Source organism: Neodiprion pinetum, chromosome 2 (assembly GCF_021155775.2).
Source record: "Neodiprion pinetum isolate iyNeoPine1 chromosome 2, iyNeoPine1.2, whole genome shotgun sequence".
Taxonomy (NCBI): domain Eukaryota; kingdom Metazoa; phylum Arthropoda; class Insecta; order Hymenoptera; family Diprionidae; genus Neodiprion; species Neodiprion pinetum.
In genome coordinates, this window is record NC_060233.1 from 12,956,223 (window position 1) to 12,977,365 (window position 21,143).

A 21,143-nucleotide genomic window follows, 5' to 3' on the forward strand; every position below is an offset into this window, starting at 1 on the left:
AATATTATTCCTAGCAATTCTCCATATCACTTTAAACTCGTCGTTATTTGTAATGATTAGTAATACGAATTGAGATGTAATTGAACTTATAATTTATTCGTTTTTTGGTTATTGTTATTTCTAATTCCATTGTTTTTTTTTTTTTTTTTTTTTTTTTTTTTTTTTTTTTTTTTTTTTTTTTTTTTTTTTTTTTTTTTTTTTTTTTTTTTTACCAATTTACAGAAAGAGGCGTGGCGCTATCAATGCGAAACAGTTGGCTTTCCTTGAGAAGTACAGGCCCAAGTCCCGACTGAAGCTCAAGAATGGGCATAATTCCTGCTGCGTCCAGTAGATAACAATAACACAACAGTTTGAAGAAATCAATTTAAAAAAAAAAATTAAAAAAATTCATTTACTCAAATAAAACAAAAAAAAAATTGAAGGAGAACAAAGAAAAACGTAATTTCAAATTGACGTCTATACTAAGAATTGAAAAGAAAAAAAAAATACAACAAAAACTACTGATGATTTTGTATGACATTCATTCGGCTTCTGTGGTAGGTATGCTGGACACGCAATAAAATTGAGTCATATTAGAGTACCGATTATTCGAAACCTCGAATGTGTTACGCCAGTGTGGAAATGCAACCCAGATTTTGTTTCCACATCAACACACAATTCGTTGTCACGCAAGATGTATACTTTATTCTTGAGGGAAATCTGAAGTACAGGAATTTGGCTATGCGGAGAAACAAAATACATGCATATAATTTGAACTTGAACTTTATTTAATAACTCCCAGGAAAAAATTAATAAAATTCTATTCACCATCATTTATGTATTCCCTGCTATTGTTTATATTTATTTCTTTGTGGTTGTAATAACTGAACATATTATTTTCTCTATTTTTCGAATGTACCCTTCGATGAAACGTTCTAAATTTTTCCTTTGACTTTATCATTGCCTACCAAATATTCAATTACCGTCATGTTTCACTTACACAGTGTATGAGCCCGACTCAGCACTAATTCATAGATAGGAAATATTTGTATGCTGCGTGTTAGAACGAAATCCGAAATAAATTTTTAATGTTCATTATCGACTTTTAATTAGTCCATATGTCAATGGGAAATGATACGTCATAATATTTACAAGAAGAAAGATGATCATTTTTGAACCTTCGAAATTTTTGCTATTTGCATTGAATAAGAATCATTATTATTGTTATTATTATTATTAATTACTATATTCGATATAGAAGGTACTAGTTTTGTGTTTAAAAGAATTTGTATAATATCATTTTCGTTTTTTAATTAGTTAGCCAATTGTTTTCGACTCTTGTAGTCGCGCTACTTTCTTTCCTTGTATTACATCGTCACTAGCTTAATTCTTTCGTTATTGTTCCTAATTTTGACACTTGGAGTTGCGTTTCCAACAGGATAAATGAACGAGGCGATTAATATAGTAATTCTTTAACCAAATTAAACAGAAAATATACAACAAAAACAATAAATTAATGAATAAATATTATTGGAAGAAGCGTTAATCGAGAATCGGTCATGCGAACTACCTTCCACTCTTACCACTATTATATTATTACCTTGAACGAAAGAAAAAACACAATTAACTTTAACGCTATGCACACACGTATGTAATATTTCTCTACTACATGGGATTTATATATGTATTTACGCGTGTACATATCACGTCAGTCTTAACGCAGCTCGATGGCAATTTTATCAGAAAAAAAAACTACAAGAAATGAAATAAAAAGATACACATAGACTCCAAGGAAAAGTGTTGCGATAAAGACTAATTGCCGCATTTTTTCGTAACTTTTCAACGCGATGATTTAAACTCGTAATTTAATGTCAAAGTACGAATAGAGGATATTTTATTTTTTTTTCATAAAATTGCCACCGCCGCTGTGCGCCACACTAAACTGTGTTCAAAAAATAGAAAAGTCGATATCCTAATAAATTGATGGAAACTTAACTAACTTAATTACGTGGATCATTTCGTCAATGTTCACTCGTTCAACCGCAGCGAATGTATTCTTACTTTTATCTTGAACTAAGTTAACTAACAGTCGTTTTGGTTGGGGCAAAATGGCGTCGCACTGAATGAACCAATGATGATTTTGGGTTAATAACAAGGCGCAAAAAGAATTGAGTACGCTGTTGAACTTTGCACTTTGTAATGGTAACAATAAGTCAATATAAAGTAAAATACGTAAAATGTAATCACTTTTACAATTGAATTTGGTTCTGGTAGTTGATGTAATTCATTTGCTGCTAAAAGTTGGCGTCTTCTGAATTCGCGAATCCCAAAACATCGCTTGAAAAATAATCTAATATGAAATAAACTTGCAGCGTACAGAGAATGTCCGTTACAAAACTGTTCGATCTTCTTTTTCTTATCACGTTCGTCTGGGTTGCGCGATTATGCAATGAGCTGTGTGATAGATACGTAAAATCTTCTATAACATTTAATTTATTACTGTTATTCTACAATACTTCTTTCGTGTTGATGCGAAAGCTGCAATAATTTTTTATAACAGATGATGGGGTTAATAAGGCGTACCACTGTTTGTCACATTACCAAAAAACCACGTTTAGTTTGTGATACTCTTTAATTTATGAAAATCATACTGAAATTATATAATTAACTTTATTCTACGTGGTTACGCATGATCCCTTACAAATAAATCATCATCTTTATTTTATCGAATAATCAATCGCATATTATTATAATAATCATATACTTATTATGTTATATACTTTCACGAATGCTTTTTTCTACTATTACTACTACGACTACTGCTACACCTGGTACTACACTAATACTATTATTACTTTCTTGATGCCAGGAAGAAATAGTGAGAAAAAAACAAACAAGCAGAAAATTTATCGTATGGTAAGATTCGTTATTTTAATTATTTTCTTGGTAGGCGACGCTTTTTCCCCAGAACATAAATAAATCCTAGTATTACTTTTTTCTTCTTTTTTATATGAATATACTTTAATGCATATTCAATATACATACCCCTTTCTGTAGATGCAGGCAAAAATTATACGAAGCACAGATAAATTAAAAAAATCATCTGTGTTTGTTGTCGCATATCTATTGAAATTTTTTTTGAACGCAAATAAAAAAAAAAAAATAAAAAAAGAATTAAAAAAAAATAAACAAATTTTTTATCGTCAAGACTTTTGTCAAATTTCTGCACTCCCGTGCGATATTTTTTTAATACACAGTTCAATTTTTCTAATTATACCATGTTATAATATCGAGGTTTTGAGACATTGAATTATCATTGTGTCAAATGAAGGGTTCTAAATTTAGTTGCGTAATGGATATATGCATCTCTATATCCAATGATCTAAAAATAATGATAAAAATTAATAACGGTATGTAAAACGGAGACATGAGAATAACCAATGTTTAACAGAACTTGTTTATTCATAATTAATTCTCACTAATGATGTAACGAAATGAGTCAAGTAAGTCATGTATAGCAAAGCTACAGTAAAATCTGTCCTTAATTAATATTTGCAAGTCATCCCAGAAACCTGATTGGTACGATTGCAAGAAATAACGAATATAAGTTAGTAACAAGTTAGCTGAATTAAATCAACAATTATTATTATATTTTATTATATTTAATTTGATTTGATAAAATAATGTCCCTTATTACTACGTATCACACAATACTTATATTATTGTTTAAATATTGATACAGTGATTAAATTATATTTAAAAAGAAATTCATTACTTACGTTGAAATTATTCAATCCGAGAATTTCTGCGCGGGGTTTTAATTTATTTTTCTTACCAACGTGAAGATAGAGAAAAATTCTCTTCAAGGGAATTTAAGATTAAACGATGTTTATTGCATGTATGTACACATGTGGACATTAATTCAGAGACTGCTAGTTTTTCGGTAAGGTCGATTACGTTGGTAACGCAGATTCAGCCCGTAGCGGTAGGCTGACAGTGGCACTGCAGACTGAATTTGCGTTACCAACGTAATTGACCTTACCGAAAAACTAGCCGTTTCTGAATTACTGTCCACATGTGTACATACGGGAAATCGGGGCAAAGTAACGTAGGTCGAAAATATTTCTTACATTTTTTGCACAATTTCTGCTTTTCCCTGCAAAATTCAAAAAATATCTTGTCGACAGTTTAGAAGTTGGAATATTTCCCTTGATTATAAGTAAACAGAAATACAAAAATTCCTTGGCATTCGAATAACCATGATCCTGCACTTTCCCCAGGGTGCTCTGCTTTGCCCTGATCTCCGACAGAAATAAATTACGAGGCGGCAACTGACCAGTTATTTTTTTATTAGATAAAAAATTGATACACATTAAATGGCTCTTATACTTTTACGCAGAATTTTAGTAACCGAAAATCCCGCTATCGTTCCATATTCTTGAAGCCTCGTCTTTTACATGAACATGTCGTCATACCCTGGCGGTGGTAAATGGTCATTGTCGGGTCCCCCCCTGGGGGGCCGCGGAAGATTTACGTCCGGTGGCCCGAAGGGATCAAAACGTGCCCCAGGCGGCACAGCGCCGCTAGAATTTGAAAAAAAACGTTATGAATTTAAGTAATTCGTAAATTTCGTTACTTTTTTTGTGAAACATTTGGATAACACAATCACATTGATACCATCGAAATGTGACCTACATTTTGTATTCAGAAGCCATTCAAGTATTACATTGACATCTGTTTTGGAAATTTCGCATCCCCCTCTTCGACACAAAATATTTTTAGATTAAATTTCTACAAATTTACTCAGAATTTATGACAGTTTCTCAACTTTTTTGAAAAATATATGTTAAACTCGAATAATTTCTAAGAATTGGTACAAATTTCTCCAAGTTTATGTCGAAAATTAACGCCGATACATTTATGAAAAAATCTTGAGATTTCAAATTTCTCAGAAATCCATAACAGTTTTTTATAATTCGTTATCGCCTGAAAATACTTAGAAACACTGGAATCGGGTTTTTTCGAATTTGTGACAGAAAATAAAGTTCTGAAAGAAAGTGACTTTTCTCTAGGCATTGGTCCGATTTTCACCTCTAACTCGACTTTCTCAGAAATATTCAGAAAAATGAAAACTCGAAATTCTTCAGGTTTTCAATAATATAAAAGTTTTTCCCAGAAATTCTTGCCATTTTTACTTCAAACGCTACGTAATCAGTAGACATGACGCGAAACTTCGGTGTTTATGTGATTTTCAATAGAATAAGAAGTCTGAAAGCATATGAAAACTCTCTGGAAATTTTGGATATCCCTCACAAACTTTTTGAGGATAAATACAGAATTTTCTTTAGAACTATTCGAAAACATGGTACGTTTCTGAGAAATTAAAACATGATCTATTGAGAATTTTTGGACCAGGGGCCTCCCTCTTTTTTCGTTCTTTGCGACCAATAAGCAAGTATTGAACGGACCCTTTGAAGCGTGTGAATAAATAGTAATGGCAATTACGGGGGAAGACGGCCAGGAATTCCCAAACCTCCAGGACCTCCGGGTCCTAGTGGATTTCGGCCAAATGGGCCGGATGAGAAAGGGTCAAAGATCATTCCTCCGCTGCCTGGAGGTCCTGCGAATGGATCCAGATCTGATCTTCCAACTCCTCTTGGGTCAGCCATTGGATTCCTGAAATATTTTCCATGATTTGATTGTCAGTGATAATCGACGAACTTCAGCCACGCCGTTCCTCAACTTTTTAAACTTCGACAGAAACTTGTGCATCTTTTTCAAGTAGCAGGCTCAACTTCTGCCAAATTTGACTTTTTGGAGCATCAAACGAATTTCAATACGATAATCTAACAAGGAAAGTATCAGGCTTCCAGATAATGAAATTCTGCTCAAACTTCTGATGAAAAGGAGATTGATAGGAAATAAGCTGGTTTGTAGAATCGCTAGATAGCTTTCGATTGAGTTTTCTAGGAGTAGGTAAATATTGAAACTTCGTATTTATAGACCTTATTCAGTAAGAATTATTATTCTGAACAATAGGCGATTGGATAGTTTACTGGAGAGTGCGAATCTTGAGCGAACCTGTGATTGCACTACTATTTTTTTTCTAAAGTTGGGCAAACGACAGCATTCTTATTCGTATTGCTTGTCGAATTACGGGCTAGCAGAAAATTCCATTCAAGAGCAAAAAACCAAATTGCTATTTTCTAAATAGATAATTTTCACTGAATAAAGTCAATTTTTACAATAATATATGAAATGCAAAGTTTTGACGTTTTATGACTCCTCTAAAACTCATTTGAACAGTATTGAACGATCGTATGAGCTAGAATGTTCCTAAAGCGCGAAAACCACTGAGTTTGGTAAGCACACTAATTTTCTGATGCAAATCTTCTGCCAACTTCGAATTCAATAACTTCTGCGATCATTTGCATAGCTAAACATATGGAGCTTGTGATACATAGTTTCATCTAATAGGCTTTTCTTCATTTCAGTTACAATTGGTTATATATGCAGCTTGATGACTGAAATTCCATTACCAAATAATCCTGCTGTGTATTTACGCCTCAAATATCAAGTTTTATTGTCTTCTGATAGGGTTTCAGTAATAGTATCTAAGACGTTCGAGTTTGAATAGATATATTACTTCAGAGCAATAGTGAAGTAACTACGAGTTTCCTACGATCTGATCTACCGTATGCTGAGCGATGTAAGGTCTATTGGATGAAACTACACATCAGGAGTTCCGTAGTTTCGTCCAAACATACGCCCCTAGATGTTTCAACAGAATCTCTAATCCAGAAGCCTGATGATTTTGTTGTAAATGGCTTCTGTATTTTGCTGATAGAACAGTTCAATTGTTTGTTATATTTGCTTGGATGTTTCAAGTATTAAAATTCATTTTGTGCTTTTCACTTGAGTGGATCAAAAGTTTATCAAGGTTTCAAAAAATTACTAAAGACTACAAGAATTTCCACAAGAACTTAAGAGATGCAAGAAACTATGTCCTAACAGTGAATAAAATGTATCATTCTGCCGAATGTCTTTCTGAGAATCACCTCATTTCTTTCATACAACGATTGTACATGAATGCGTAACAATTAAGCGATTGAATCCGAAATGTTATGAGGGATTTTATTTCTTGTGGTTAGAAAAGGATTATCGATAACAAGGATTTGGTGTGATGAAAAACGAAGGGAATGTTCGTCCTGATCAGGATGAAGTCAGGAAAAGGCTTGGACAAGATGTTCAAGGGTTTAAAGGTTCATTGTAGGCCAAATATCATCGGGATCTATGTCATCAATGTCATTGGAAACCTGTAAAGGTATCAAAGGTAAATTTCTGTTGGACTGAAAGAGCGCCACATAAATTTCCTAGTAAGCCATGTAACAAACACATTCACAATGCAGCAAATGATGTGGCCAGACCCAGAGGACCTTTGAAACCTTAACAATGAATGCTTTTTAAAGAAAGGGCTTATGGCTTACTAGAAAATTGATATGGAAATTACCAATTAGGAAGATCTGGGTTTGGTCTTTGTGGCGGTCCTACCCTGAGAGGATCGTAATCCGAGCGATTTGGGCGGCGTGGAATATCACGCGTACTGTTCACATTGCCTGTCGAAGTTTGAGTCGATGTTTCTCTTGCATTTCCTGTATAAACGGGGTCAACCAGGTCCGTTCTGATGGTGTTTATGACACTTTGGAAACTCGGCATCAACGTCTGCAATGGCCCTTTCAGGGCAGACACAGTTGTGTCGACCAAAAACTGAATGTTGGACACACTGTGGTCTTCGATTCGCTATAAGGATGAATGCCAATTAGAAAGTAAAAATGTGACCATCAATACCTAGGAGTGAAATTGACTCACCATCAGATTGAGGATTAAATCGGCATCTGACTTTGTGCCAAGTAAAATGTACAGTTTTCCTTCCTTGACATAACGCAAAGCGTAATTGGGATTCTGGTTCCAGCCGTTAGGTAGCAATTCAGATCCTACTTCATTTGGATTAAACGTTTTCTGTAAATCATTTAAATAAACTTTGAATTTCGTCTTTTTTCTCCCCGAATTAGTAGAAGAAAATAATAAGTAGAACCAAGCTGTTAATTGTAATGAATAAAAACAAATTAAATTATCCGGATTTATAAGTTTTTCAGATGAATATTTTTTTGTAGTGTTTGGTTATTCATTATTTTGCTTTTTCTATTTTTCAGATTGCATCAGGTTCAGATATTCGGCACTAACCGTGTCACCAGTGCCAATGCATCTAAATCCAGTTCTAACAAAGTACCAGTGCACCAGAGTTATCAATACGTCATCTTTCTTATTAATTTGATTCTCCACAGATTTGTAGAGTAATTCAAAGCCAAAAATATTGGATGGATCAGCTGCCATGATTTTTCTCTTGAGGTTCCTTGCCGAAAATCGCGGAGGAATGACAATGCAATTGAACGCAATTCAATGGAAAACTGAGTGATAACCAGTGCACCGTGGTAAGCGGAGACTCAGCCAATCAAGTTCTACACCGAGGGAAACATTTTCCTTGGTTTTTAACTGACGGCAATCCCAACAAAACAGGGAATTGCAATTCTTCCTAGTTTTCGGCCAGTAGCTTTATACTACGAGTGGTAGCTTCGTATATATAGAGAGCGTGGTGGATGAGTGAGAGAGAGAAGTATATGCTCGTTACAACCTGTCTCTCTCGCTCCATACTTGATTGGTCCATACGTTTCCTCTCAGCCAATAAAGTGCAGAGTGAGAGAGACGGAATATCCCGAGTACATGTTTCGTTCTCTCATTATTTCAGGTTCAGTTTTCGTGAGGTAGTCGGATTGGGTAGCTACCTCCGATAGTATATGCTCTAAAATCTAGAAATATACATATGCAGTGCAAATCTTATGACTCGATTTCCGTCATCCTCTTTGGTTGTGTATGTATGGAGTATGACACTTCTCATTCTTTACGGAAGCCCTGTGGGGACATCTGTTAACACGCACTGTCGGTAACAAAATACAACAAATACAACCGACACTGTCCACATTCTTGCCAGAATTTGGTGACGCTGTACGGCAGTTTCAAACTTTGAAAATGGCGTCGTCGCTCGACGATGAGTCGCTGCGCGACATTAAATCTCACTCTACACATTCCATCGAGCAATTGGAATGGGTGCCCTTATCCCTTACGCTCGTAGAATATCCGGCAGGTAAATTTAACTAATAATTATTGCATGTTTAATAAATGATAATGAAACGTTATCTGCATTCGTGTCCGTATTTCCACGAGGCTACTGACGGCGCTGAAAACATTATTCAATATTTCCTTTCACTAGTTGGTACAAATAAAATTTTTAATTCAGAATCTATAGTTCAATGTCTTTTCTCTATCACTTCTACAATCCACTAATTGAAAATGATAAAAACATAGAACGTTAACGAATCATAATTAAACATATGAAAGTCTTAAAATCATAAATACAAGAACAATGTTGTCAAACAACGCACGGATTTCTGTCTTCATTTCTCTTGCACCTTGTAACCGATGTTCACTTGAGTGATCTTAAATTACAGGTGATCTGATTGGGAAGTTTTTGGCATTGATAAGTTTAATGCCATTCGCTGTTATCGCAGGTTTTTTAACGCTAGTGCTATTCAGAAGAGATTTACACACTGTAAGATAACTCACACAATTGTATGATCATTCTGGGGTGTCAACTTTGTAACGCCAACAGAAATTAAAAAATACCCAGTGATCATTGGATTTGATTTTTACAGATAGCATTCTTAGGGGGTGTTGTTGTTAACGAGGTTGTCAACTTTTCTCTCAAACATGCAATACGAGAAGCACGACCCATCAGGCGGGAAGTTATATACACAGAGTACGGAATGCCTTCTGCTCATACTCAGTTTATGTGGTTCTTCGCTACATATGCAACAATATTCGTATTTGTTAGGTAACGCATTTCTAGGGTGTGATCTCAATCTAGCACAGAATTGGTTGTAAGTCGTTATTACATTTGGTTACTTGAATCGCTTTTCTACTTCTGTGTGGTGATCTGTTTCAAAGCTTCATTCAAGTTAACAAAGTTTTCTAGGACATAAAGATTATTGAAACTTTTAACCAATTTCTGTCAATTGAGTTTATGTGTTTAAGATTAATGATCTTTCTTTAATTCTTCGGCATCACAGATTACATCATAATAACAACAGCACAGTATCAGAGAGATTTTGGCGGATAACTATAATCGCCAGCTGTGTAGGAGTCGCAACCCTTGTTGCTTTTAGCCGCATTTATTTGCAATACCATTCTATTGCACAAGTTCTTTGCGGCGTGATTGTAGGAATCTTTGTCGGCAGCGTCTGGTTTCTAGTTACTCATCTAGTCCTCACACCATTTTTTCCAATTATTGTATCATGGTGAGTTTCGCTATAAATTTATTAATATTATTATCCAAATATCATTATTATTATTGTTATTATTCATGTCATTATTACTACACTGATAATTACTTTTGTTTCCACGGAAGAATAATTGGATGCAAAATTGAAATAAACATTTCAACAAGACTGCTTTCAAAACTACTGAAATTTTGTTCCCAGATTTCTCAGTCACATATTACATTTTATAGATAAAACTAGACAATTGTATCAATTTTTTTAAACCTGTAAACTATTCTCATCAAAATGATTTACAGGCACTATTGAATCACGTAATTTTGTTTTCATTTTTTTATTTTTCAATAAGAAAATAATTTCTATGAATACATTCTATTTCAATATATGCAAGATAGTTAGATACGGTTAAGTGTAAAAAATATTACTTTTGCTTATTACAGGCGAATATCAGAATATCTATTGCTACGCGATACAACATTGATTCCAAACGTACTATGGTTCGAATATACAAATGCACGAGCCGAAGCCAGAGCTAGATCACGGAAGTTGGTGTCCATGAAGTCTCAGTGACGACTGATGATCGGTCAGTGGGCTGACAACAAATAAAATAAATCAAATTTTACATTTTGCAGTCTAGACTTAAGACCTACATTACGAGACTTGAGATCTAAGAATTAGACGTAAATCTCAAATCCGAAGTGGGAATTATTTCGTCGGATTGTATTCGAAATCTAAATTTGTATAAAAAACGTTCCGAATTAAACTGTTAAGAAAACGAAAAACAAAATAACAAATAAACAACAAAACAATACTGATGCTCGAATAGGAGCAGGCGAGGTATACACAAAAGAAAAATGACAAATTTTTGCAATTACAATTCAATAATAATAAATAATAATGATAAAAATTGATGATAGTGTAACAAGTGACAATTAGTCAAGGGCCTTAAACGGGTAAATTGAATGAACTCAATCAGTAATAGATGTTCCGTTTATTTTCACATTACTCTCACAGTGTAACGTGGCATGAAGGCTGATTGTAGTAGGATTATACTGTTTACATGTAGGTGTACACAAATTTTTTACTCAAGAAACGACGCAAGCATGACAAGGCAAATGATTTTATCCAAAGTCTTATTGAAACAACACCATCTTGTCGGTTTTCGAATGGGCGTATACCAACGTGCAGAGTAATTGTTTGCCGTTATGAACTGTGTACCCCATGATGCTATATCGTATATAATAATGAAATAACGAATAATTGAAATCACTGAATTTCGCGTGATTGCAAGTTTTCGATTTTTCCTTCCAATGAGTAAATCTAGGTAAAAGGAATATATTACATACATATGTGTAGTATTAATGGTATTCATAATTGACTAAATTATTAAATAAAATTTTCATTTTATACAATATGATACATATTTTTCTATCTAGAAACTAGTGTTGTTGGTTTTTCATATTATTTTATTAAGCTTCACATTTTATTTCTTTAGATATTAATAATATAAGACGCATTACATACTATAGAATATACGATATTTATAATGAAGATGCGAAATATCTGTACTGACCGATAACAGCAATAGTAAAACTAATGAATAGGCATGCTTTGAAAGGCAGCAGTTATCACTTAATTATTATACCCCAGTATGGGTTCTAACAAATTGATACTCGAATATATCCACATGTAAGGTATAAATCGGTTACTCGGAAATATTCAAGAGCAAACATGTATTTGCTGAGTTCTCAATACTGAAAAGACTACGACAGATTTTTACCGATTTCGGGTCTTTAAATAGAAAGAAAAGAAACAAAAAATCTAAAAATTCTTCAACTATTTGTTGTTGATTATGTTCTAGTGATATAGTAAATGGTAAATGGGTAGTGTAAATAATATCAATAAATTGTAACAAAAGCGCACAATTCTATAGACTTAAGAACATTGAATTAAGACATTGTCGACGGATTTACCGTCTGGAATGGTTATACAGTATATAAAAAAGAAAAAATACACGATTATCTCGGAATAAATTTGAGTTATTCACATGTAACAACAGGCAATGAGAAACAAGAAACCGAGAGAAAAAAATAATTGTGAAATAGGAGTAGCGTTCTTACATATTTTAGTTTGGAATCATCGCACCTTATCGCATAACCGTGAGATTTACAGGTGAGAAAAATTTTCAATAAATATACCCTTTTCTGATATACCTTATAATCTTGATTTATTTTTCATTATCCTTTAGTCACGTGAAAGCTACAAGGAATAAAATAATACAGTTGTTTGAAAATATCATGTAGCTACAAGTTGACAAGATTCCTCCGTATTTCGGCTGTCACTTTTGAAGGGTTTAATGTACAATGACTAGAAACTATGCGCAATTATTGTCTTTCGCAAAATTACATCGATATAAGTATGGATTAATTGATTATTGCGTTTTCAAACATCTGTCGTAATTTCGTGAAAAGAATTCGAAGGTGTTAGCCAGCCTTTTTTCTACATTTTGAAGATAAAAATCGTTTCACCTCAATCGATTCACCTGAGTTTTTTCCCCTCTAATTAGACCCACAGGGATTCGATAAAATATAACGCGAACATCGCAGGATCAACAATTGTGAAAATGTGGCAAAAATTTCTTCTGTTCTGTGGCTGTTACGGTTGAAGCGTTGATTGCAGTAGCTGGAGATCCCCATACAACACAAAACTTAAAGTCGGCAAAATACGTCTAAAGAATGTCTTATGCCTCAATTTTTAATGTCTATAAGGCCCCAAGGACATCTTTTAGGCAAGAAGGTAGCTTTTGGGTATAAAGCGTCAAAAAATGGCGCATAAGACGTCCTTAACCCTTATGTGCGCACCCGGGTGCCCACCACTTCATCTTTTTACTAATAACTTTTCGATGTTTTTTTCGATCTGAGCTTCCTGAACTTCGTGATTCAACTTATTCAGAAGCTGTGTCCGAATTTAAACTTCAAAAAAAAATTTCTTTACCACCAAAATATTGGGATTCAAAATATGAAGCCGCGGGAAGTACCCGGGTACCCGGGTACGTGAAAGTAACATTTAATATTCAGTTAACTGTGCTTAAACCAAGTTCGTACGGTAAACTCGTTTTAACGTCAAGTTGTGGAACTGGACCTTAGACTTGAAAATAGCTGAAATACGTTTTGTTTGTGTTTATTTGATTAAGTGAACCGATTTTGGATGGTTCCGTTCACACCTGCACTCAAAAATTAATAAGAACTAGAGATGGGTACCCGGGTTACCCATGGGTGCGCATTAATGTGGTAAAAGCTGGGTGATCATACATGTAAGGGTTAAGACGTCTTCCTGCTGATTTCAAGTTTTGTGCTCTCCGGGGGAATACCATAGACTTTATAGGGAATACGCGCAGTCGTTTTCTCTGTGAAAGTTACGTCAATATAGCGTTTGGGTAAAATTATTCTAGCGTTTTTCATAATCTACTGGAATTTCACCAGAGAAATCCAAAGCTGTTAGTCATTTTTTTCTGCGATTGTTTGTGCCGAAAAACTTTATACGTCAAATCTAGTTTGTCCCTTTTTTTTTGTTTTTAAACTAACTCCGAACCTATCAAGTAGCACCTTAAAATCACTGAAATGTGTCTTAAATTAACCCTACAGTATTAAATCAGGTTCAGTTTTTCTTATCAGTATCAGTCGTATAATATTTACTTTACAAGCTTATTTATTGAATACGAGCCCCTCACGGCACTTAAGATACAGTAAACCAAAACGAATTGAAACGAATTGTGTCAGTCAAAAACGAAATTGCCACGAACTAAAACAAATTGAATAGAATTAACAAACCTGTGTGCGAATTCTTTTGAATTCCATTTGATTTGTTTGAATTCCGTTTTTGACATGCTCGATTCGAGTTGGTTTATTGGGGACGCTCGACGGTTACTTTACTCTGCATTTACGTTGCGGTCGGTGTTTTAGATCTCTTAGCCGCTTTTACGGGTGAAAAGTCGTCATACCGAAGAGTTCAAAAGAAGATTTTGAAATCGCATAATATGTTTTTCTAACAGAAAAAGAATAACTGATGACTTCATTGAAAAATTTTCATTTTTTACTGCATAGATTCAATACGATTTCAAATTCAAAATACAATTATTTCAATAAAGCGAGATATAATTTTTTCAACATCGCTATTTTTGCAAACAATTATGTTTTGAATTTTTCAGGTACGCTTTGATGCGCGCGGATACGTAGAGGACGTAAATGAATCAGGTGGGGGTCAAAATATAGAAAGATCAAAAAATTCAACGGCCACAATATTGAATTCTGAAATAAGCGAAAACTTAATTTATAGAATTTACAAATGTTGAAAGTAGAAGTATAGAGAAGTAAAAGAATAGAAAGATTAGAACATAGAATGCCGAACTGTAGAATCGTCAGAATTCCTTTCGATAATGATATAGAATCGTATACAGATTCTCGATTTTGCCGTTTTGGGTTCTGACCTTTCTATATTTTGTCAGTCTGTATTTCGATTTTCTATACTCACATTATTCTATACTTGGACTGGCCGCATTTTAAAATTTCATGATTCTATCAATCGACAATTCTAGTTTTTTACCCCCACCTATTGAACCGCATCGAGCAGCGATTGGGCTCCAGAGTGGTGGAAATATCGTTTCCACGAAAATTACTTCCCTACGGTCTTAAACTTACATTAAAATCCGCGTTTATTGTTGAAATGTTCCCGCATTCCAACAATTCTACGATACGTTACAATCACATAGGTGCCATCCCTGAAATAAGAATTGGTGATCTTCAAATTTATCACACAACTATTTACTTACAGCATCAATTCTCACCGGTTGGTTTGATGAGAAGGTTGATTTTCACTGATCCACCGGAATCGTTTGCTTCCTGGGAAATCAGCTGGTCACAAGTAACTTCAATCTGTTGAGTTTCGTAGTTTCTTTTTTTAAACGGTAAATTTCTCTTCAGGGCCTTCAAATCTTTGGAATTGCCGGCCATCTGGATCCAGACCTTATATCGCACCGTGGAATCGGCCATCTTTCGCAAATCGGACTGAGATTTCAGATGGATTACCGACAAGCGTAACTTTCCTTGGAACAAAATTATCTTCACCACGTATAGACAACCGTAGCACGAAAGGCAGACCTGTAATTTTTCAAATAAAAAAAATTAATATGCAATATTGTAAATTATTTTAAACAATGTATAAATGTCACCGCAATAATAGAATCGCGAAATCTATCAACGCAGATCTTGCATTGGGGTTCAATATGTGTAATTATCATAGTTCAGCAAAATGGCACTGAAGGAACAGCTGATCGTTTCAGGTTAATTTCATGAATATTGGTGCACAAGAAATTCTATACAAGCTGTTGCTTCTGGGCTGTCCCTTTTAGTTGATCGTCGTTAAAAAGAGAGGAGAGAAAACTACTTCTAAAAATTATTATGGTTATTTCCTACTCCCATATTTCTTACACTAAACTTTACATTATACAAAGCAAATAAACGTTCTCAAAAATATATTACGACTAATTTTACGGTGGTTGATTTTTCGTCTAGAATGAAAATTTGAAAAACTAGATTTTTGCTGAATGAGTTATTCAAATTAGGAAAATACGTATGTTTAAAACGAGTCGCAACATAATCTACAAGGATGAAGTTGAGCAATCACGCAAAGTGCTACGGAAGAACATGTGTAACATATAAAACAAATAAACGGACCTATATTGGAATAAAACTGATGTTGAAATTGTAAACCATAAACCACAAAGTCCGATTTGCGGCTAGCTGTGACAGCTGTAACGTCTAAGGCAACGTTCGTCGTAGTAACGATCAGAAAAGGGGAATTACGTCTAACCAAAATCGCTGTTTTCCTGAAGACTTGGAAATTGAGGTACAACTTAACTCACATGGATTCCCGTTCGTCACTATCGATCTCTGCAGGATATCCTACCCAAGATTAGATACATTTTTTTCCCTATTTTACAAAGTGCACTTCGGTTTATGATCATTGATTTGAAAAAACTGTCATGGTTCATTTTCAGGGTGATTCGTAAAGGACAATAACAAAACTAAATACTACATTTTACAATTCTGTAACTAATTGATCGATGTATTGTTTTTTTCAATTACCGTGTACTGTCTGCCGTCCTGGGCGTAGGCTTTCCCTCTGAAGCCAGAAATTTCTACGGCAACTCCGTTGTCGCTCAGAGGCCACAGTTCGTGTACATTTTGAAGGTGACCCTCGATTTGCGCCAATTCTCCATGCCATTTGCAAATATGACGACCGATTGGGCAGGGAAATGTCGCGTGACCACAAGCCTTCTCGTGTTCTTTCCGGTTGTCACCATCCACCAAATCCACGCATCCCCATCTGTTCAGAAAACATGAGAAACTGTTTTTAAAAACATGTCAGTTTCCGCGAAGAAGGAAAATAACTTGAATGAATCCTAAGCGCAGCTGCACACGATAATTAATTATTGAATGATGAGAATATTTAGACGGATTTTTTCAAGGTTACTAATTTTTTTCACCAATTACACCATTTTTTTGGCATTCACAGTATTTTCTTCAATACCGTGCTTTCACGTCGATTATACTAATTATTCGACTTGAAGTGAAGCCTGCTTGATTTGGTTTTAGAATAAATTTATTTTGAAATGAGCGTTGTGTCTCAATAGAAATGACGTCTTTAAAATATCACAATGTATAACATACATAATGTACATAAGGTAAATATATTAGGATTATCCTAAGGTTTTCTCACTACCGCAGAATGATTAGATTGAGTAAATGTCTATTCGTACGTATAAATTCCGTTAAATCTGATGCATACTCCGAAATAATTGTAGATGATCTCAGTAGTGATTTCTTTGAATTGGATTCATTGGAATTCACGACGAAAGAGAAAGTTTGTGGTCGAATAGTTGTCGCAAATGTATTTAGTACACCGTACATGGGTACAATGTGAACACCTATATGTACAGGGTGATTCGTGTTTTCCCGGAAGTCTTTTAATCGCTCTGATGGAACTACATCATGGTTGATCGCAATCACGTAGCGCATATGATCTGATTTTACTCGATTGTTCAGGATTTTTTGGTAAATAAATTCTCGACAAATCGTCTGCAAATGAGGTGAACTTTTTTTACAGATTTCCAGTTCATCATAAAATCTCTAACAATAATATTATACCTAAGAAACTTACGCTCCATTCATCGAAATGATCACTGAACCATCAAAATTGGTCTAATGTCGTGATGTTTTTATCGTCTTCAAGGTATCGATAATTAATGAACATTCTTTGTTTGAATTTGCATTTGAATTTTCGTCTGTTAATCAATCCTTTCACTGGATTTTATGTCATTTGCATTGAGCGCAAAACCCGTTGACATTTACATTAAAAAATAAGGATTCTAATTTTTTTTATGTACATTCACAAGAGGTTCTTTCAATAAAATCTGACTCAAAATCATCCGAGTTTTAACTTTTAACACTGGCATTATGATTTTTTGACGCCTGATGTTATGTATTAACAACTTACCTGTAATTCTTGCAGGGAAGAGCAAGTCGATTTAGTAATCTGTCCAGAGCAGGGTTGGGCAGTGGCTTTGCCAAAGATCGACAGAAAGCGCAGTTTTTCAAACGAGAAGCGCAGCGCCGGCACGTAAGGTTTGCACAAATTGGGCATGAATGTACCTTTTGGCCTTGGAGAGGCTCTAGGCAAATACCACACTCTGTCAGCAAGGGTAGCACTCTACAGTTTGTGCACGTGCATTTCGTCCCAGAATGCTCTTTGTGCTCAGACTCTGTAACGTGAATCGCGAAATCAGAATGGCGTCGAATGAACAGCTGACCGTTTGCTTAGAAAACGATTATGAATACCAAGCTGCAGAAAGTTCTACGCAAGCTGTTATGTTTCTACTTCATGCTGGTTCAGTTGATTGGCGTTGAAGGGTGGGAAAGAAAACGACTTTTAAAGTTGAATACGACAGGTTTTGAGCAGATATTTCTTGAAGTTTTCGGAGACATTTTATTTTTATAATTCTAGATTGATTGAAAATATTCTTTTACGGACATGTCCAAATATCTTTCATTCTATGGATTTTCAGAAAACGAAACGAAACTAAAATGAATTGAAAGGTCCGTTCACATGATAGTCTTAAATCAATAGGGCATGTCAGACGAACATGCAGAGCAAGTATTTATCACATCAGGTACAAAATTTCTATACGATTGAACTGAGTTACTTGAACGTATATTATACGTTTGTCAGTCGAAGATGTCGAATCACCTGGAGTCATCGTATTTACCGTATCACTAACACATCGATTACACAATGACAAAACTAAAAGTTCATTATTTGCGATCGATATCCGGAATTTATATGCAACTACGTTATAAATATGAACACGGTTATTTTTCAGTTGCGGCAATACGCGTTACTAACAAATAATTGAACATAAATTAATTGCATAACTCCAGATACTCCAGATTCTGTAATAACTACTGATACGTATACCTATGTATGACGTTCATTTGTTTCTCGGAATTCTCGGGTTCTCTCACGCGTGATGCCTTTCACGTAAAATGGTATGGAAAAAAAGTTCCCATCTTAAAAATATGCCTGCATATTATAGCATAACTATTGTAATGATAAACGAACTACTTCATCGTGAATCGACAGTTGCATTTTAAGATATCGTTAACATTATTATCGTCACTTGTGTTGGTATTTTTTACCACTATCAATATCACCTGCATTACTAACAACCGCCACGTTTACTAGCAAATGTATTTTTCTTTATTCTTCGAAACACTATGAATTTGGACCATATTCTCTTTTGCAATAATATAACCGTTAAATGATTAATTTTATTGAAAGTTACTTTTCTAGTGCATAATAATAGATTCATGCGATGAGGATATACGGGTATATAAGTCTGGTTCTTGATTACTTTCAATCCATATTTTCATGAGGAATGAGAAATCTTTACAACTTTCCAAACTAAAAATACGTATGAGCAATATTTTTTAATTCCAAAAGACGTCTACGTGACAAAATCCAAGAAAAAATACGTCATTACAGTAATTCTAAATTCCTATGATGCCGTGACGTTATTTATGGAAAGTCGTTATGATAATTTTCAAACAAAATGGATGCCTTTACGATAAGTATTCAAGGAAAAAAGCATTTCTTTTCAGCAATTTTCAAAGAGTAAGACGATCTGGCGGCAAATTTTCCCGGCCAAAAACACTACCTCACAATGATTTTCAAAGAAAAAGATGTCTTGACGAAAATTGTTCAAGTCAGAAAGACGTTTAAAACACTTTTTCAAGTAAAGGTTCGCAACATGTAACAAGTTCAAGAACGTTAAATGTCTTCACTACAGATGTTCAAGTTGAAAATACACCTCCACAAAGATTTCAGGATGAACAAGACAGCGATAATCACCCCGCAACATAGAAGAGCAAGATATAATTTGATAATCACCTTCACAACCCGGGTTCCTGTAGCAAAACTGCAAAAAACTTCTTCGCACAGCCTGAGCCGATGATCGTCGAATCATGTTGCAACTTAATGGTCGCGGGAGCTCGCGTAGATCTTTGCCTCCATTTTTAGGGATGATCGTAATATTTTTATTTTTCGTCGCCGTCCCTGGGAGAACATGTACGTTCCACGTCTGTGGCTTTTTTTGCAGCTGTTGATTTTTGCGCAAATGCGGCTGATCAACTGCTGATGATGACGATTGCGGTTCTCGTTCGAGGAGCCGTTGACTCTGGTTTAAATCGTGCATTTATAAAGTTTTATTTTTACAATCTACAGAAACTTTACAATCCGTAAAGACTGATTATTATGCATAAAAACGTGTCAGAATTATAGATGCAGGAATATTTGTGTAATTTTTACATTTACTCACCCAATGTTTAAGTTTGTAAAACATCTTGCACTTCCAAGGTTAAATATTGTATTTTATTGATTGATATTATACACGAATATTTATTTCACAATACCTATAAAAATAAGTTTTAATCGAAAAGTATGAAAAGTTTATAATTATTATATATTATCGTTTATTCCACCGTGCACACGGGTATGTATTATGTATGTCAAAATTTTTGTGCAAAATATATTGGAAACAGAATGAACTTATTCTGTTACTTCAAGAGACCGGCGTCGACTGAGTGACAAATGCGGATAACTACGACCTTTATGTAGTTTGGCTCCCGGAGCGTGAGTCACTTCGTCTCCTGAGCCCCGATACTGTACTTCACAAAAGGTCCGCTCTAGGACGTTAACATTAGCGTCAAGATCAGAAAACACTGACCACAGACTCGATTTTGGTGATTTTGAATATTGAACCTATTAATTATGTACTCGTATAATAGTTGTGTGCAAATTTTTTTTTGTTTTCAATAAACCCCATATATATATAGATAACATACATAAGTACGTGTACAGCATCACGGAAAATAAACGTTTGTTTACATGAAATGATGAAGGACGTCGCATGAATAAATCCATTTTCTTTTCCGCGTATTGGGAATAAAATAAAACTTGAGATAGAACACTTAAGAGCTTTTAGGTTATTGTGAGATATTTCGCATCTGGAACCCATTCTTCAGTAATTTTTTTATCAATCCTTCTAAATTTACTATGTTACCTTGCGATCGCGGTAGTCAAGAGTAGTTATGCAATGATTTGCAAAATTTAGGGAGAATTTCATTGCTCGTTGCCTGGGGGAGACAAAAAAGTGAAAGA

At 34.6% G+C, this 21,143-nt stretch overlaps 4 protein-coding genes across 10 annotated transcripts in view; 2 read left to right on the plus strand and 2 right to left on the minus strand.

The window, feature by feature from the left end:
• Positions 1–1,074, plus strand: part of LOC124212683 (PRL-1 phosphatase) — a 24,934-nt gene extending 23,860 nt beyond the window's left edge. For all 3 annotated transcript variants that reach the window (XM_046613013.2, XM_046613014.2, XM_046613015.2), the window contains exon 6: positions 223–1,074. In XM_046613013.2, coding sequence (XP_046468969.1) covers positions 223–331 — 109 coding nt within the window. In that variant the 3' untranslated portion in view covers positions 332–1,074. The remainder of the gene's footprint in view (positions 1–222) is intronic.
• PI31 (Proteasome inhibitor 31 kDa) lies at positions 900–8,570 on the minus strand. 3 transcript variants are annotated; one of them, XM_046613008.2, is made up of 6 exons: positions 8,224–8,570; positions 7,849–7,998; positions 7,490–7,779; positions 5,485–5,655; positions 4,675–4,739; positions 900–4,562 (listed from the first exon to the last, which is right to left on the minus strand). In XM_046613008.2, the coding sequence occupies exons 1-6, from the start codon at positions 8,371–8,373 to the stop codon at positions 4,510–4,512; spliced, it is 879 nt and encodes a 292-aa protein (XP_046468964.1). In that variant the 5' UTR covers positions 8,374–8,570; the 3' UTR covers positions 900–4,509. The 3 variants fall into 3 exon arrangements, with proteins under 3 accessions (XP_046468964.1, XP_046468963.1, XP_046468965.1); XM_046613007.2 differs by lacking the exon at positions 4,675–4,739; XM_046613009.2 differs by lacking the exon at positions 4,675–4,739 and having other exon boundaries at positions 4,423–4,562; positions 5,448–5,655.
• Positions 8,571–8,585: 15 nt separating this feature from the next.
• LOC124212682 (dolichyldiphosphatase 1) lies at positions 8,586–12,994 on the plus strand. Its single transcript, XM_069133872.1, has 5 exons — positions 8,586–9,181; positions 9,546–9,646; positions 9,750–9,928; positions 10,164–10,391; positions 10,811–12,994. Exons 1-5 carry the CDS (start codon positions 9,067–9,069, stop codon positions 10,938–10,940), a joined length of 753 nt encoding a protein of 250 aa, XP_068989973.1. The 5' UTR covers positions 8,586–9,066; the 3' UTR covers positions 10,941–12,994.
• On the minus strand, positions 10,810–20,738 carry LOC124212680 (uncharacterized). Of its 3 annotated transcripts, none has more exons than XM_046613005.2 (6): positions 20,302–20,738; positions 19,875–20,160; positions 17,925–18,189; positions 16,514–16,754; positions 15,214–15,526; positions 10,810–10,962 (listed from the first exon to the last, which is right to left on the minus strand). In XM_046613005.2, exons 1-6 carry the CDS (start codon positions 20,323–20,325, stop codon positions 10,955–10,957), a joined length of 1,137 nt encoding a protein of 378 aa, XP_046468961.1. In that variant the 5' UTR covers positions 20,326–20,738; the 3' UTR covers positions 10,810–10,954. The 3 variants fall into 3 exon arrangements, with proteins under 3 accessions (XP_046468961.1, XP_046468960.1, XP_046468959.1); XM_046613004.2 differs by having other exon boundaries at positions 15,199–15,526; positions 20,302–20,736; XM_046613003.2 differs by lacking the exon at positions 10,810–10,962 and adding an exon at positions 11,248–15,147.
• Positions 20,739–21,143: the final 405 nt, after the last annotated feature.